The sequence below is a fragment of the Branchiostoma floridae genome, chromosome 16 (assembly GCF_000003815.2).
Source record: "Branchiostoma floridae strain S238N-H82 chromosome 16, Bfl_VNyyK, whole genome shotgun sequence".
In the NCBI taxonomy this organism is placed as follows: Eukaryota; Metazoa; Chordata; class Leptocardii; order Amphioxiformes; family Branchiostomatidae; genus Branchiostoma; species Branchiostoma floridae.
Window position 1 is genome coordinate 11269905 of NC_049994.1, and position 14684 is coordinate 11284588.

The following is a 14684-nucleotide window of genomic DNA, read 5'->3' on the forward strand; positions in this document are numbered from 1 at the left end:
GAACACCGGAAAGCCCGGCCGGGAGGGGCAGAAGATAAAACGGCAGGCAGCGACCCAGTACAAGAACAAAAGTGCCAAAAAAGGCCATAGAGAGCCTGCTATGGAGGCTACGGCTTAACTCTGATTCAGAATTATAACGTCTACCAACACAGATACATTTTCAAGTCAAAGCTGCTTTCATCTTCTTTACAGAGGTTTCATAGCTTGGAAACAATAAGCTAACACTTGAAGTATTATTCCAATTTTGGATATAAAGTTCAATATGACTATCGCGGAAGAATTTTCAACTGATCCATGGTACTTCTTGAACATAACAATGAATCTATTCGCCTTGATACTAATAGTCTGACATTTGTGACAAATAGCTATTGCAGCATCATTGGCTATTGCAGCTTCGTTGTACATTATACCGTAATTTTCTTCCCATAAACTTAACAAACCTAGATGGCAGTCCAGTACTACTAACGAACTCCTGCAAGCAATAAGTAGGCGTTTATAAGCCTAGCACGACTAGAGTAACTGCCTTTAAATCCTCATGTTTTAGAAAAACTCATTACATCTAAGCAACAAAATGTAGTTTCCACCGAGTAAATCTACCGACAATAAGAATGCAATTATCATTTTTCATACCTGCAATGGTGCAGCAAAGGACTCGTAATTTTCTTTAAACGTGAAGTGAAAAAGTACAATAGATATGTGTGCAGTGTTGAAATTTCATATTCCTGACACGTTTTGATAAACCGACTATAGCTAAGCCCCTATAATCCTACATATTTACCATCACCAAGAAGCGAGAAGACGCCGAGTCTATTGTATAGACTATGTACCAACACGTGTATGTTACCAAACGTGTATTTGTTGTGCACATTTACTCTGTGCTTAGCTCGTCTGGGTAACATGCATAATAAAGATCTTCAAAAAGCAAGCCGTAGATATATAATGCTACCATTTCTGTCTAAAAAGAAGAAATTCAACTTTTTCATTCACGGAATGTGTTCCGTTGTGTCAACTCTCTGTATATGAGATATTACATGTCAAACAAGTATCGCGCTAGTAGCCGTGTTACCTGATAGAGTGGCTGGTAAACCAGACCTAATACCTTCACGGCAAGATGGTGTTACGATATATTGGCGTAGGAGGAGATTAAAATGGCCTCACATGTCAAACGTGGCCATACCGCTGATAGGGTAATATTATGTTTGTGTCAGTCAGTTAGTGAACCAGACACACTCTCGCGGATGGGTTGTTAGAGATTTTGTCACTGGTGGCACCCTTTGACATTCTATCTGGTCGGGGGAGGCACAGCATTCATTACTCTGACCCATGGGATGGTCGTACCGTGACATTTGTAATGGAGGTTGTGTGTGGAGAATTTTCTATCGCTTCCGTTGATAACGATAGCATCTACCACCGACTGGATTAGTACCAAGCCAAATGGAATAATACTTTTAGGGGGAGGGGGGGCAGTAGACGATGAGCACAGCGTACCAAAACCTTCGCTAAGAAGGTTATGTTTTTGGTAGGGTTTGCATGTATGTTTGTGGTTTAGCAGCATAACTCAAGAAGCTATTGATTTCGAATGGATTGTCTTGAAACTTGGTATGTGGCTAGGTTATATCCTACCAAAAATCTGGCCCCCTAGCGGCTACCCTAGGAACAGCAGCAGAACGTCCGGTTTTGATACCTCCTGTTCTATTATGCAAGCTATGCTTCCGTTTTGGGTAGTGGGAGATAGCTCTTGTACTCGGGAAGAAGTGACATAAGTTTCTAGTTAGACACGATTCGAAAATTTATATCCCATACAGATGAACGTGACATATATACATATCTTATGTCCGTTATATTCAATCGAAAGGCTAGTAGTGTTTTATTGAGATTCCGGTCAAAGAAGTGTAGTTTATATACATATCTTATGCCCGTTATATTTAATAGAAAGGCTAGTACTGTTTTATTGAGATCCCGGTCAAAGACGTATAGTTTATGAACTTTTAAATGGCTGTCAACAAGTAGTAAAGACTTCTCGCTACAGTATATATTCTTTAGGCCACCTGAGAGTCCAGAATCGATAGCTTTCGTGGGGGACTGTAATATTGATATGCACTTACGTTGAATTATTTCGTCTCTGTTGCTATTTTATGGCCTGGTCGCTGATATATGGCTACAATATCACCGGCGTCACGTTAATTCTTTATCGTGATAAATAGGCTACATTTTCGAGTCCGTTACCCAACACGCCCCCCTCCCCACGAACGGCAATAGTTTGAAATAGGAAGCCGTTGCGCGTCATGCGTGCGTTGCCTATCAGCTACGTACGTCAGCTAGAGGTCAAAGTTCCCTGAGGATATTAACTTATTGAATTATCGCACTAATTGTGCCTCCTCGGGTCAGATCCCGCCGTTGTGGGGCTGTACCCCGCCTTCCATTAGTGGTTAACCTTTGACCAGCCCAGGACTTCAATTTGGCCCATTTCAGACCGCTCTATTCTTATTACGGTTTCATTCGCGCTGATTCCTGAGCCATAAAACTAACTTGATCGACCTTGCTGTGACCTCAGCGATTCCAATATGGCGGCATGTTGGCCTTCTTATGCGAAATGTGAATAAAAAACGCATTTAATCATTAGTTATGATACTTCTCCCTTACTGTTTTCTCGAAAACAACATTCGATATAATTTGAGAGATGTGCAGTATAAGAAAAGGAAATGCGTTAGAAGATAAGTATTTGCTGTCTTTTAGAATTAAAATCAGACTCTATACAGAATAGCGCGAGCTTAAAAGGTTGTTTAAGTTTATGTGGAGCTTTCGTCAACGCGATTGCTTTTGAAGAATTTATCTTACTCCAGTTAGGCCACACGGACCTGTTTATATGAATGACGTTCGCGCGTGCAATCAATTTACGTTCGTATCAGAATAAAAAAAATGGCAAATACATGTACATGCCGCGAATTGAAAAACAAGTTGAGAAAATGTATGCTAATGCCGTATTATGCCAATTCCAAAGTCAAAGAAGAATTTAAAGTGAAAGAACAAAAGTAATTTATTGCTTGCTATGTTCTGTGTTATTCGTTTAACCCTCCTGATTTCATTATGAAGGCAACTTTTTTTACAAACGTTTTGTTGGAACGCTCTTTCCTGTTTTTGAGTGCCAAGAGAATGTCAACCATATAATAGACTCAGCATGGCCTTATTCCCATCCACTGCAGGTATTTGCCATTAAACGCTATCTCCTCCACAGGTTCAACAGGTGCCCAGGACACCGTCGGTTTGACGGTTGCCGCTAGAGTCAACGCCGTCAAAGGCCAACCAGCCACCCTATCAGCCTCCTACAAAAGTAACCGGCGTCTGGTGACCTTAATGTGGGGTAAAGTCGACGGCTTACCGGGTGGGAGGGAGAGAACTGTCTACATGTACTCACCCGGGCTGGGTCTGCAGTACGCGCTGGGACCGCTAGAGGGACGCGCGGAACTTGTCGGGGAAGCATCGTTGAAGATCCGGGAGACAAAACTGTCGGATGAAGGGGCATACTACGTCTCCGTCATTCTGGACGAACTAGGAGAGGAAAGAAAATACGTTAATTTGAATGTCTTAGGTACGTTTCTCTTAAATACAATATTTCTAAGGTGCGTGTAGAAGTATTATCACTTTATCTCGATCTTGAAAATGTCGAAATTCGTAATGCAAGTGAATGTCAAGTGTATGTATCTTCAAACGAGAGGTGGAATTACCTGGAATGCCGTCTGAATGAAAATTCTTTGTCTCATCCTTAATTCTCGTGTGAAGAGTTATTAGGTCCATTCGGAATTCCTGCCCGAATGTGGCATTTTGCACATCCTTAATTCAGAGCGCTTTTGCGTTAATTCCTGCTAATTCGGTTTCAGTGTGAATGTCTAATAGGCCCTTCACACTGAAACCAAGAAGAGGAATGAGCTGAAATGACTTCTGAATGAAGCTCCTTTTTTTTCATTCCTGGGTATTCGTAGTGTAGTCTAGAAATTCTCACTACATTTGAGATATATGTGCCCATTCTTGTGACCGGCCCGAATGTCATGCTCAAAACTTTCAAGGTGAATTTGAATTGAATGTGGCGCAAATTATGTAAATTCTCCATTCCGGCTGATTCTGCTTGATTCCTGAAGATTAGGTTAAAGTTTGAAGGAACGTACGTAGGAAACAAGGAAATCATCATATTACCATTGATTTAAGCAAAGTAACATCATGTGCAATATCTTGATCTACAAATCAATGAAGCCTTACAATAAGCCCGTTGCCCAAGGGGCTTGTCTGTCTCCTCGTTAGTGTAATTTAGTAATTGAACACAAGTAAAGACAAATGAGACCGTGAGGCCATGAGGTGATCATGTTGCTGTGGCTATCAAAACAGGCAAAACCTTTGAAATTAAAAGAAAAATCACACATATCTTAATCATTTTAGTTTTAGCTGATAATAGCCTTATTTGATTATTCCAGTTGGTATACCAGCTACACGTCACTCTTTTATTTGATTCCTTGTTTATTTTCATGCCGTTATCATTATCTTTTGACTGTTATTTAACCTTCGTAGCCTTGTATGTTTGTCTATATTTTCATTTTATGTATGTGTGTCCATATTTTCATTCATTTAGGAAAAGATATAAACAAGCATTGTTTGCTTCCTGTCTAATCCTCTTTAAACAAATGCGAATACATATATATCCTAATATCAGGAACCCTGAATCTGGACATGGACAGCAATTTATCACATGTGCATATGACATTAACAATTACAGTCTGTTTGTTGTTCTTCTAGTTCAACCCAAAGTCAGCGTAGGTCCCGCAAACCCGTACGTGGTGGAATGGTCGAAAAACGTCACACTGTCGTGCACCACAAAGGACGCAAAACCGCCCATCAAGGCTCTCTTCTGGGAGAAAGATGGTGTTCGGATACAGACAGGAGAAGGCGGGAAGTATACCAAAGGAAACATGAAGGCGCCATTCCTTATCATCCGAAATGTGTCCAAGAACGAGGCTGGCAGATACGCATGCGTCGTTGATCACGTGACCGGGATGCATCGAGCAGAACTGATGCTCAAAGTCATCTGTGAGTACTGCATCATCGTGAATTGTTTACACAAATATCAATATCAATAAGTAAATGAAACGAACATAATAAAAATATCAACAATGTCTAGCAGTTCTGAACATCGACCATTGACATACATATCATTTATTCATTCGTTCATTCTTTCATTCTATCCATGAAAACCAAAACAATTTAACACCTTTTGTTTATTAAGACTTTCATCACGTGATATCCTAGCTACAGAGAAAATATGTGCAATCCTCCCGAAGTAGATAAATGTTTCATTGAAGGCAGCATTTTCAATCAAACTCCCATTCCACGATTGTTCAAGGGACTGAATGTAAGATGGATGTTTCCTTTGTGGCCAGGTGCCATATCCATGGCATGCTGACTTACAGCTATCATATTTTCCAGATCCTGCAGTCATAACCAACATCACCAAATCTGTCACGGGGGACAGAATCAGCCTGCACTGCTTTGCAGACGGTAATCCTAAACCAGAAATCACGTGGACCAAGGCCAAGAGTTATGTACCCTTGGACTCCCGCCATTTTCCTGACGACGGCATGGCCACTCATGTACTCGTCAACGTCATGGCCAATGACAGCGGCGTTTACATATGTACGGCAAGAAACGGTTACGGCGTTGGGGAGTCGAGATCACTCAGAATTGTGGTTGCAGGTTTGATTGTAACGCTAGTTCACCTTAATCCACGGGGTAACCTATATTTGTTCTAACATCAACATTTTGAAAATATTTCAATGTAAAACTTACCTTCCACCGACTTAACGATACCCAAATACCCTATTTTTATATACAACGGATATAGGTTACCCTACAGATAAAGGTGAACTAACGTTACAGCATTTTCTAATTTCCAGAGTAATGCTCGAACATAATAAAGAAAGACTACAGAATAACAAGCTCTGATCCCAATCAAATACGTTTTCCAATGCAAAGGAAATCTCCATAAAACTTTCCGATAAAACTTTTGCTTCAAGAAGTATTTGAATTCGACATACATTTTCCAGTGCAAAGGAAATCTCCATGAAACTCCACGATAAAAATATGGCTTCAATAAGCATTGGAGTTTAAATACGTTTTCCAACGCAAAGGAGATCTCCGTAAAACTTTCCGATAAAAACTTTGGCTTCAAGAAGTATTTGAATTTCTAAGCACACCAAAAATATGCATAAAACATCGGCTGTAGTCATACTTCGGTACTGATCCAAATGGAGTGTGACAATTTATGACCTCCTCCATGTCTAATACAACAGAGCTTATTTGTATTTCATAACTGGAAGAGAAGTGGTCTTGCTCTTCAATTTCAGGCACGTAGATTAACAACGAACAGAGGTAAAGGTGGTATCTCGCTGCTCTTGGGGCATCGGTGCGGCACTGCGGGGTTCCAAAGATTACTAAACGACTTTTCTTACGTCTTGGGTATTTTTTGTAGTCTTCTTATTCACACCTTTACGTATTACGCAATATCTAGACGGACGGAGGCAAATGATGATGAATATCTAGATGATAAAAATCTGAAAACACAACAGTGCCGCAGTGAACGAACCCCGCAGTGCCGCACCGGCACCCCAAGTGCAGTGAGATATCACCTTAACATTTAGCCGTTATACATACCATAAAACGACTCTCATCATAAAACGACTCTACACACCTGAATATTAAAGGAGTCAGCAAAACGCAGTGGTATTTTCGCTCGGTATAAGCACCCTGGTGTCAAATAGATATTTTCCTAATTGGTAATACCCCCTTTCCACAAGACGGCGATCACGCAGCGCTCTCACTGCGACCTAAACAGGTCATGTGTAACCTTCGCTTTTACTCTGGGTATATCATACAAAACATAAAAGTGTGACTGGGAAGGTAACAAAACACCCAAATTGTAAAAAGATTCGTTTCTTTTCTATAGAGTTCGTTGAGCGATCTGTCAAATTTTAGGTCGCAGAGAGAGCGCGGCGAGAGCGCCGTCCTAGTGGAAAGGGGGTATAAGGAATGTTTTTGAACTTCAGATGAGGTGCAGAAGCCGTGGAAGCATTCCCCGCACGTCGCCATTATTGCGGGCGTGGCGGCGGCGGTGGCGTGGGTCATCGTGTGCACGGTGCTGGTGACCTGTATCGTACACCGCAAGAGAAAACGAAACACGGCTGCCGTGCCACGATACGCCCTACAACTCTCCTATCTGGAGGGGAAACGGAAAGGAGCGAGCGAACACGGTACATACTAGGAAGGCGTTTTTTTTGCAATGACTGGAATACTTTATCATTCTCTCGCACACCTGCATCCATTCACTTGTATACTTGCATCCATTTAGTCATCCTCTTTGACACTTTTATCAATCAATTCATTTATTTGATGACATGTGGTGATTAAAACTAAAAGTTATTTCAAAATTGATATATCGTTTTTGAAAATCTATATCTTTATCATCATCATTATTTTGGACGTTTACATATTTGTTTGTGACAATCATTTCATTTTTCTACCTCACTTTCTGTACATCAATATGCTACGTTCAAATGTATTATATCTTTTATATGCATATGTCTTGAATCGTATCTTTATTTAGCAGTGCCGTGGATATAAGCCATTTTGCATGAGCGCAGCACCACTGTGTTCTATATTCTTTTGATATCGCAATAAAAGTGACTAGCAGCTTATCTTGAATATTTCATACCAGCTTAACAATGCACGCTTATTTGTTGATCTGTTTCTCGAGACCTACCTAATACGCAATGACTGTTAAGATAACGTTTTTTTATCCCTATTCTTTGAGATCTTTAGTATGCTTCTGGCTATGTTTATTTTATTGTTACCTCAAATCCTCTTGTATAGATATGTAATGATATCATGAAGATATACAATTTGAGATTAAAGCATGGTTTTAGTACTGGGTTTTACTCCCAACTTAATTTCAGAAGATGAGATTTTCAAATTGCACAATAAAGCTGTACTTATCGTTCATCTAAGCGTGCTGAGAATGAAAATGGTACTCCTATAAGCCAAGACGTATTTTAATGTTTTATCGAATGTTGTATATTTATATATTTGTATAAGAACGGAGGTACGCCCGAGTTCTCTACGACTATGACCCGAAGGATGACGACGAGCTCCGATTACGGTCGAACGACATCATCGACATCATTCGTGGTGACAACGAGGGCTGGTGGTTCGGCTATCTGAACGGACGATGCGGACTGTTCCCTTCAAATTACGTAGAAGTCATCACAGTGACAGAAAGAGAAGGTAGCTAAAATATCAGTTACCAAATGTTTACAGTACAGTACAATTGCCGTGATACAACAGATCATAGAAAACATATAGAATTCTAGTAAGTTACAATAAAGCAAGCCGCAATGCAGCAGACGTTATATTAGAATTAGTTTAAAACAAGACGCCAATTTGCAGCAGCTGTATGTATATAATGACAATGACAACGAAGTTTATTGCATATATAGTATCTTATATAACGTGATCTACATATATATCAATAAAGATGTTTCGTTACACGTCGATCAAAACTCGATTTGTTTGACCAGAAACGTCATGCAAAGTGTTAAAGCATGACTGAAAAGACCACAAAATATACAACGTGTAAAAAGTTTCGTTTTTACCAATGTTAAAAATTCTTTTCGAACTATGTCATTTCGCTCAGTCACAGAGCAGCCACAGGGATGTCGATGACCCCCCCCCCCTGTAGCTTTACATTACATGTATATTCTTAATTTCACGCAGCTCTTCGGCTAGGAGTCCCAGACATCGCGATCAGCGGATGTAACGAAGAAGTCAGAGCTTCCATACGAGATAAGGCTAATAAGGTCAGGCAGAGGTGCATCCCTAGAACCTGTAGGTCTTACTAGTACTTTACATCAACTCCAACTCGGCGCCAGAGCTGCATTAGTTAAGAGCTGACATAAGAGCATATCGAGTGTCTTCATAAAAGCATACTGGGTTCGCCGGTTCGGGGCAACAGACATACCTAGATGCATAATTGGACAAACTCCGTTTAGTATTCTTTATAAGAGAACTACCGCTTCACTAACTTCACTGTGTAGTACGTAAACTAGGAGGTAAGCGAGCAAACTGGTTTAAGAAGTTTGACACTGTTTGACACAACCTGTATATTGTATTCTTCATAAGAGAACTAGCACTTCAATAACTCACGTGCACGTTAACTATATATGAGGTAAGCGAGCAAACTAGTCTAGGAAGTTTGGCACGGTTCGATACAGCCATTCGCCGGCAGCAGCTACGTTTGTTATATGGTAATCTTATCTAGTTCGTCATAAGGGAATGTCCGAGCACACCCGGAAATCATTTGCAAAATTACCCAGACTGCTGTAGTAAATGTCAGATGATTGACGCACCAGACGTTACAAATATGCACTTACGTCCTATCAGCTGCTGAAACGGTCTCAAATGGCTGTGTCATTTAGACTACGAACGCAGTTTTGACGTATCACATTTGTATTGCGTGAATGCTTAAAACAGACCCGATTCCTCATCGTTACAGGAGTATTACCGCAGCCTACCACGCCGTCCGAAAGAGAGACCACAGAAACCGGTTTGTCCAGCCCACCCCAATAGGAGTAGAGGCGCACCTCGACATTCAGGCCACTCAAAGTGTTGATGAACAGAACATGCTTAACGACATATCATCCTCTATTTGTCAGCGTCGCCATGAACTTTTCTTTATTTTTCCGTTGAGAAACATAGTCTTCTACTGATCATGCAAAACAGTTAACTCGCTCACGGAAGAGTAAGGGAACCAATGATTACTGACTGTTGACAGGAAGTGCTTCAGATCTTCAAGCAACAGAAGACTTTCTAGTTTGCATTCTTCGCAATAGCCATCTTCTAGCCAATCTGCAAAAACAAGACGCTGATACAGCGCCCTCATGCGCATTCAGTGTCTAGCTGGCCGATAAGCAGGCTTCAATGTCGATGATAGGATCTTCGCTGTTGTGAGTTTATCATACAGACGGCTAAAGCCGACCAAACTGAACTGGAACATTCGTCACGTAGATTTTAGCTGCCGAGTTACAGCCACAGAAAACGTTCTTGGAATTTCAAGCATGTGCGTCTGCGCTGAGCACTCTCGTTTTAAATCACGTCGATTCAATGACTTGGACTGAACTGTCTGGAAGAAGTACTTTCTCTCAGCTTGAGACGTTTCGAAACTGCCACGCTTGCCAGAACTTCAATTACAGAAGACTTCAAGTGTCAGAATACTTGGAACAGAACGCCAGAGGAGAAAGCTATGCTGATGGCTCTTCGACCGAACTTACAGTTTGCTGTACTCGCTGGTTTTGTTGATGAATGGCTACAGCTATGAGAACTGCCTCGTGGACCGATCCATAGGTAGGTAAATTACCATTATCTCTCACATACAGAAATCCATTCATGAACAGGAACACTGTCGCCGGCAGTCAACAAGCTGATGACATTACTGAAATGAAAATATCAACACCATTAGCTTCAAAGATCTAGCACGATATAAGTCACAGCGGATACAAAAAGGTTCAACTTTGTAGACAGACTATATAGTCTTTGAATGGTGCAGAACTATTCACCAGCAAATAAATCGTCCAAGCTGTTAGAACTCGAGTCAATCAGGCCTCTCTAAGGACCCAACGTTGCCTGTTCCAATTATTGTAAAGTTGGCTAACAAAGAACTTTGAATGGTTCGTTGGCGATAGGGAGCACTAGACTTATTGCGAAAACATCGAGTAGTCAGAGCCAATGAATAAACTAGAGCGTATTGGCGGATAATGGAATGGATGGGACGTTACGTGAATGTGAAATATGAAAAAGGACGAAGGTTTAACCGGCGAGCCTGTTCTGATCGATCGTAGGGTGAGCAAAGGTCTGTCCCAGAAAAGTACTCATGAAGTTTTTATATATATAACGTACCCTCTTTTGTTTGAACATATACCCAAGGAACCGAAGGAACGAAAAAAATGTTTTAAAACAAAGGACGAACTCTTATGGTTTCAAGGTACATGTACTATGTGATGAGATGGACACAAATCTACTTTTTTTGTAACTTTATGATGACTATGATGTTTTCTTTAGAGTACTATCCCAAACAAGAATATTAGCATCTTTTATATGTTTTTAACGAATATTTAATCTCAATGAAATGACAGCCTGACTTTGTCGTTACAAAATGAGAGCCTGGCGACGGAAACTACCAGAGATATCTAGTACCAAACAGTAAAAACGTAGAAGCAATTAAAGAAAAACTAAATTGCCAAAAGTGAAGTATTCACGGAGGAGAGATTATCAGGAAAGCGGATTTATTCCTGTTGCATTAATTTTGATACAAACCACCTGCTTCACAGGCGTTATTCCTCCCCCTTATACCCTGAGGAACAATAGGTATCGAAGCTAAGCAATAAAACACTGGTTTTATTACCCGGGGAGACAACCTTTGTCTTGATGAATTCTGCTAGTTTGATCCATGCTCCCCTGTATCATGCCCATAGCTAACCCGAAATAAAATTAAAGTACGTCCTTCGGTGGGACTGGTAGTCCTCTTTCCATAATCATTCTACATCGTTACAATGTTGATGTTACATATACAACATAGGGTGGCTCATGGAAAACGACATGGTAAATTTATAGATTAATGTTCGAGAAGATTCACATGTATGTGATGGGGAGTGAGTGTCCATATGTAGATGAAGTTAAAGCAGGAGCATTATTTCAAAAGAGTAGCTTTTGTATACGCATTTCCAATGGAAAGTTGAAAATTGTCCGTTTTTTTTTCTTTTCATAATAGCCATCTTTCATTGTTTATCGCTTAAGCGGGGGACGTCATTGGTTCCCAGCAATACCAGAGCGCTCAACAAATTTAGTTGAACAAATCCTTTTATGCTTTTGTGTGTTTTATTGTCTCTTGAGTTATACCTGTAACGTTACGTTTCGCATGGTTATAAAGTCAAGGGTAACGTAAATCCAATTCAGGACGCAGCGACGCCGTAAGCGTGCAACAGCTTCAGGGAGATATCCGCTTTATCCCTCCAAGCTAAGCTTATAACTTTGACAGCAAAATGCAGTCTTATAACGTTGCAGGCATGTCTATAGTCAAAACGATTGCGAGGATTCTGATCGCTACGGAATGTACATATGCATGAAGAATAGGTCATGTATTGCTGCGGGTTTAGAACACAAGGAAAGAAGTAATTGCTCTAGTCTACAAATGATTGCCTCTAAGGTTTCACTCACAGCTAGCCCTGTGGACACTAATGAAATGGATTTCTAACGACTTTTGTAATCTGCTGACGAATGATTTTCGATTACCGCTTTAAGCAGTAAACTTTAGAAATCTGTTAGGTTCAGTTAGTTTTTTCATAGGCTTTACAGTTAATGTAATTCTACATATAGATTTGCTCATTACCAATACTGGGAAGTCCGGCAACTTGCCAAACTCTTCATAGGTCTACGGACTACAACTCAATCTTAGGAAAAATCTATACAGGAAATGGAACCCATAAATACTAACGTTTTTAGCAGCTCCTGTAAACGGGCCGCAATTGAGTAAGCCACGGAGAGAAGAATTGTTATGATGGAAGTCAAAGAGAAATGCACAAATCATTACAACTGTAATTCAAGTAACATTGAATGATGACATCCTTTGCATCTATCTTTTAGACAACAGCGTCGACCTGGTAACAAGGAAGCATACGTTATAATGTAAAAGCTGTAAATCTGCAAAAGCAGGTAGGGAAAGTTCCTGCAACCGTATCGGCCTCATCAATTGTTGTGACAGGCTAGACTCTTATCACTGGTACCAGATTGTCCACCTGGTAACCTCCCTCCGGCAGTTTGACGAGTTGCCCACGACTTTCATTCAAGTTGCGCATGCAACCACAACTTGTGTAAAGTGACATTTCAATTTCAGGTAAACTTTCAACGGAGTTACCAGTGTGAGGCAGGTACTTGTATCGTAGGTAATAAGAACTTAAAAGTTCGTATACGTTCTTGGTGGAAGACATTCTGGAAGTTTAGCTGTATAATTTCCAACACGAAAATTGGACTTACTTTGTGAAGGAATGAACAATCCGCTGCTGCTGTGACGTCACGTTAAGCAGATAGCACACGTGACTCAATGAGTAGTGGATCATAAGTTGCAGAATGTCTATGTTAAGGGATGGTTGTAAGGCTTCGATATAGATGGCTTCTTTAATTTTGGTAAGTCCAATTTTCCTGTTGGAAATGTTGGAAATTACAGATCAACTTCTCCAGAATATCTCATGACTTCTTGTACTGACTTTGTTGGTTTAAAGTAAAAAAAAAACTTTGTCATGGTAAGAATGTGCTATTTGACAAATACCATAGTGAAAATCGCTGTTATTAGAAGTATTTTGCTATCTTATGCTCCATATGTGATGACTGGTTGGAATCCATTGAAAGATACCTTCCTGTCACCGGTTATAGATTTTCTTCCATCTAAGAAATAGATTGCATACCACATCAGTGTTGCGGTCCCCAGAAATGGTCTAAAATTGCAGCAATCAATCAATGTACACAGGAAAATCGTGCTGCAAGGCAAAGACTTGCAGATGACCGTCGTTCATCTATGTAAGTGACTAGGATGGGATATCAGCGTAGGCCTGAGGAATGGAAGACAACACCGATCAATTCTATACATGTGAATCAGCGGGAGGGCATGTTTTGAATTTCATTGGGTGGTTCGCGTTTGTGTGAATAAGATATGTATAATCATTTTTGTAAGTCTAAATCTATTGACAGATCTGCTTGCAGATATAACGCACAAAGTAAAGTTGTGTGACACTGGATGGGTACTGAATTCATGTCCACTGCTTTCTGAAAACTAAACGGGATTTTCTGTTATATCCTATGTAATGATATCGAGTCGTTCATTATAGTGACGCTGAAGAAGAGGATGGAAATCACTCAAAGCGTTTGAAAGTGTCTTCGAATCTTATCCAGTTGTAGAGATTGTCATTGAATATTGTTCACCTGAATGTCTAACCTCTATGAACGTTCTAAATTTAGCCTGGGTGCCATCCGGATAGTACTTTGCTTCGACGTTTATAATAGATTGTACACAGTCGCTTCTCTGTCATTCCGTCTGGGAACGTCGACATCTCTAGCGATTGGAATATTCAATTTTCGTCCAAATTATGGACAAGGGTGCTGAGTGGTTCCATTTGGGCAATAGTTTGCTCTTATGTAGGCTACTTCTGCCCGAAATTGGCAAGAAACATGAAATGGCTAACTGATCGTTGTATTCAGACAATTGTTGGAACGTCTGTTCGAACGAGCGCTCTAGGAGCCACTAAAAGATTAGAATATACATTCCCACAATTTTAGAGTCCTTTATCTTGTCTGTATCTGATGTTTGTCTGGTCCTGATACTTTTTTTTAGATCGAATTTCCGGTTACAGAATAATTCGAAGTCGTCTGAGAAATAATGCTAATACCGTGCCATACTTACTGTAAAGCTTTTTTTCTATCTATGGAAACGTATTAGTAATCTACATCTGTTGGCGCCGTTTAAATTGGTTGTTTGCAGCGTCTGCCAATCTAGAAAGCTGTTAGGGATCTGCCTAGAAGATGCCGACTACGAAATCGGCTGG

The 14684-nt window shown here is 40.4% G+C and overlaps 1 protein-coding gene across 1 annotated transcript in view; it reads left to right on the plus strand.

Annotated features, from left to right (window-relative positions):
- The first annotated feature begins 3405 nt into the window (after positions 1-3405).
- The window catches only part of LOC118403569 (hemicentin-2-like), a 29751-nt gene continuing 18472 nt past the window's right edge, over positions 3406-14684 (plus strand). The window contains exons 1-7 of the mRNA XM_035802306.1: positions 3406-3589; positions 4786-5076; positions 5473-5739; positions 7089-7292; positions 8134-8322; positions 8812-8894; positions 9590-10437. Of these exons, the coding sequence (XP_035658199.1) occupies positions 3406-3589; positions 4786-5076; positions 5473-5739; positions 7089-7292; positions 8134-8322; positions 8812-8894; positions 9590-9706 (1335 nt within the window). The 3' untranslated portion in view covers positions 9707-10437. The remainder of the gene's footprint in view (positions 3590-4785; positions 5077-5472; positions 5740-7088; positions 7293-8133; positions 8323-8811; positions 8895-9589; positions 10438-14684) is intronic.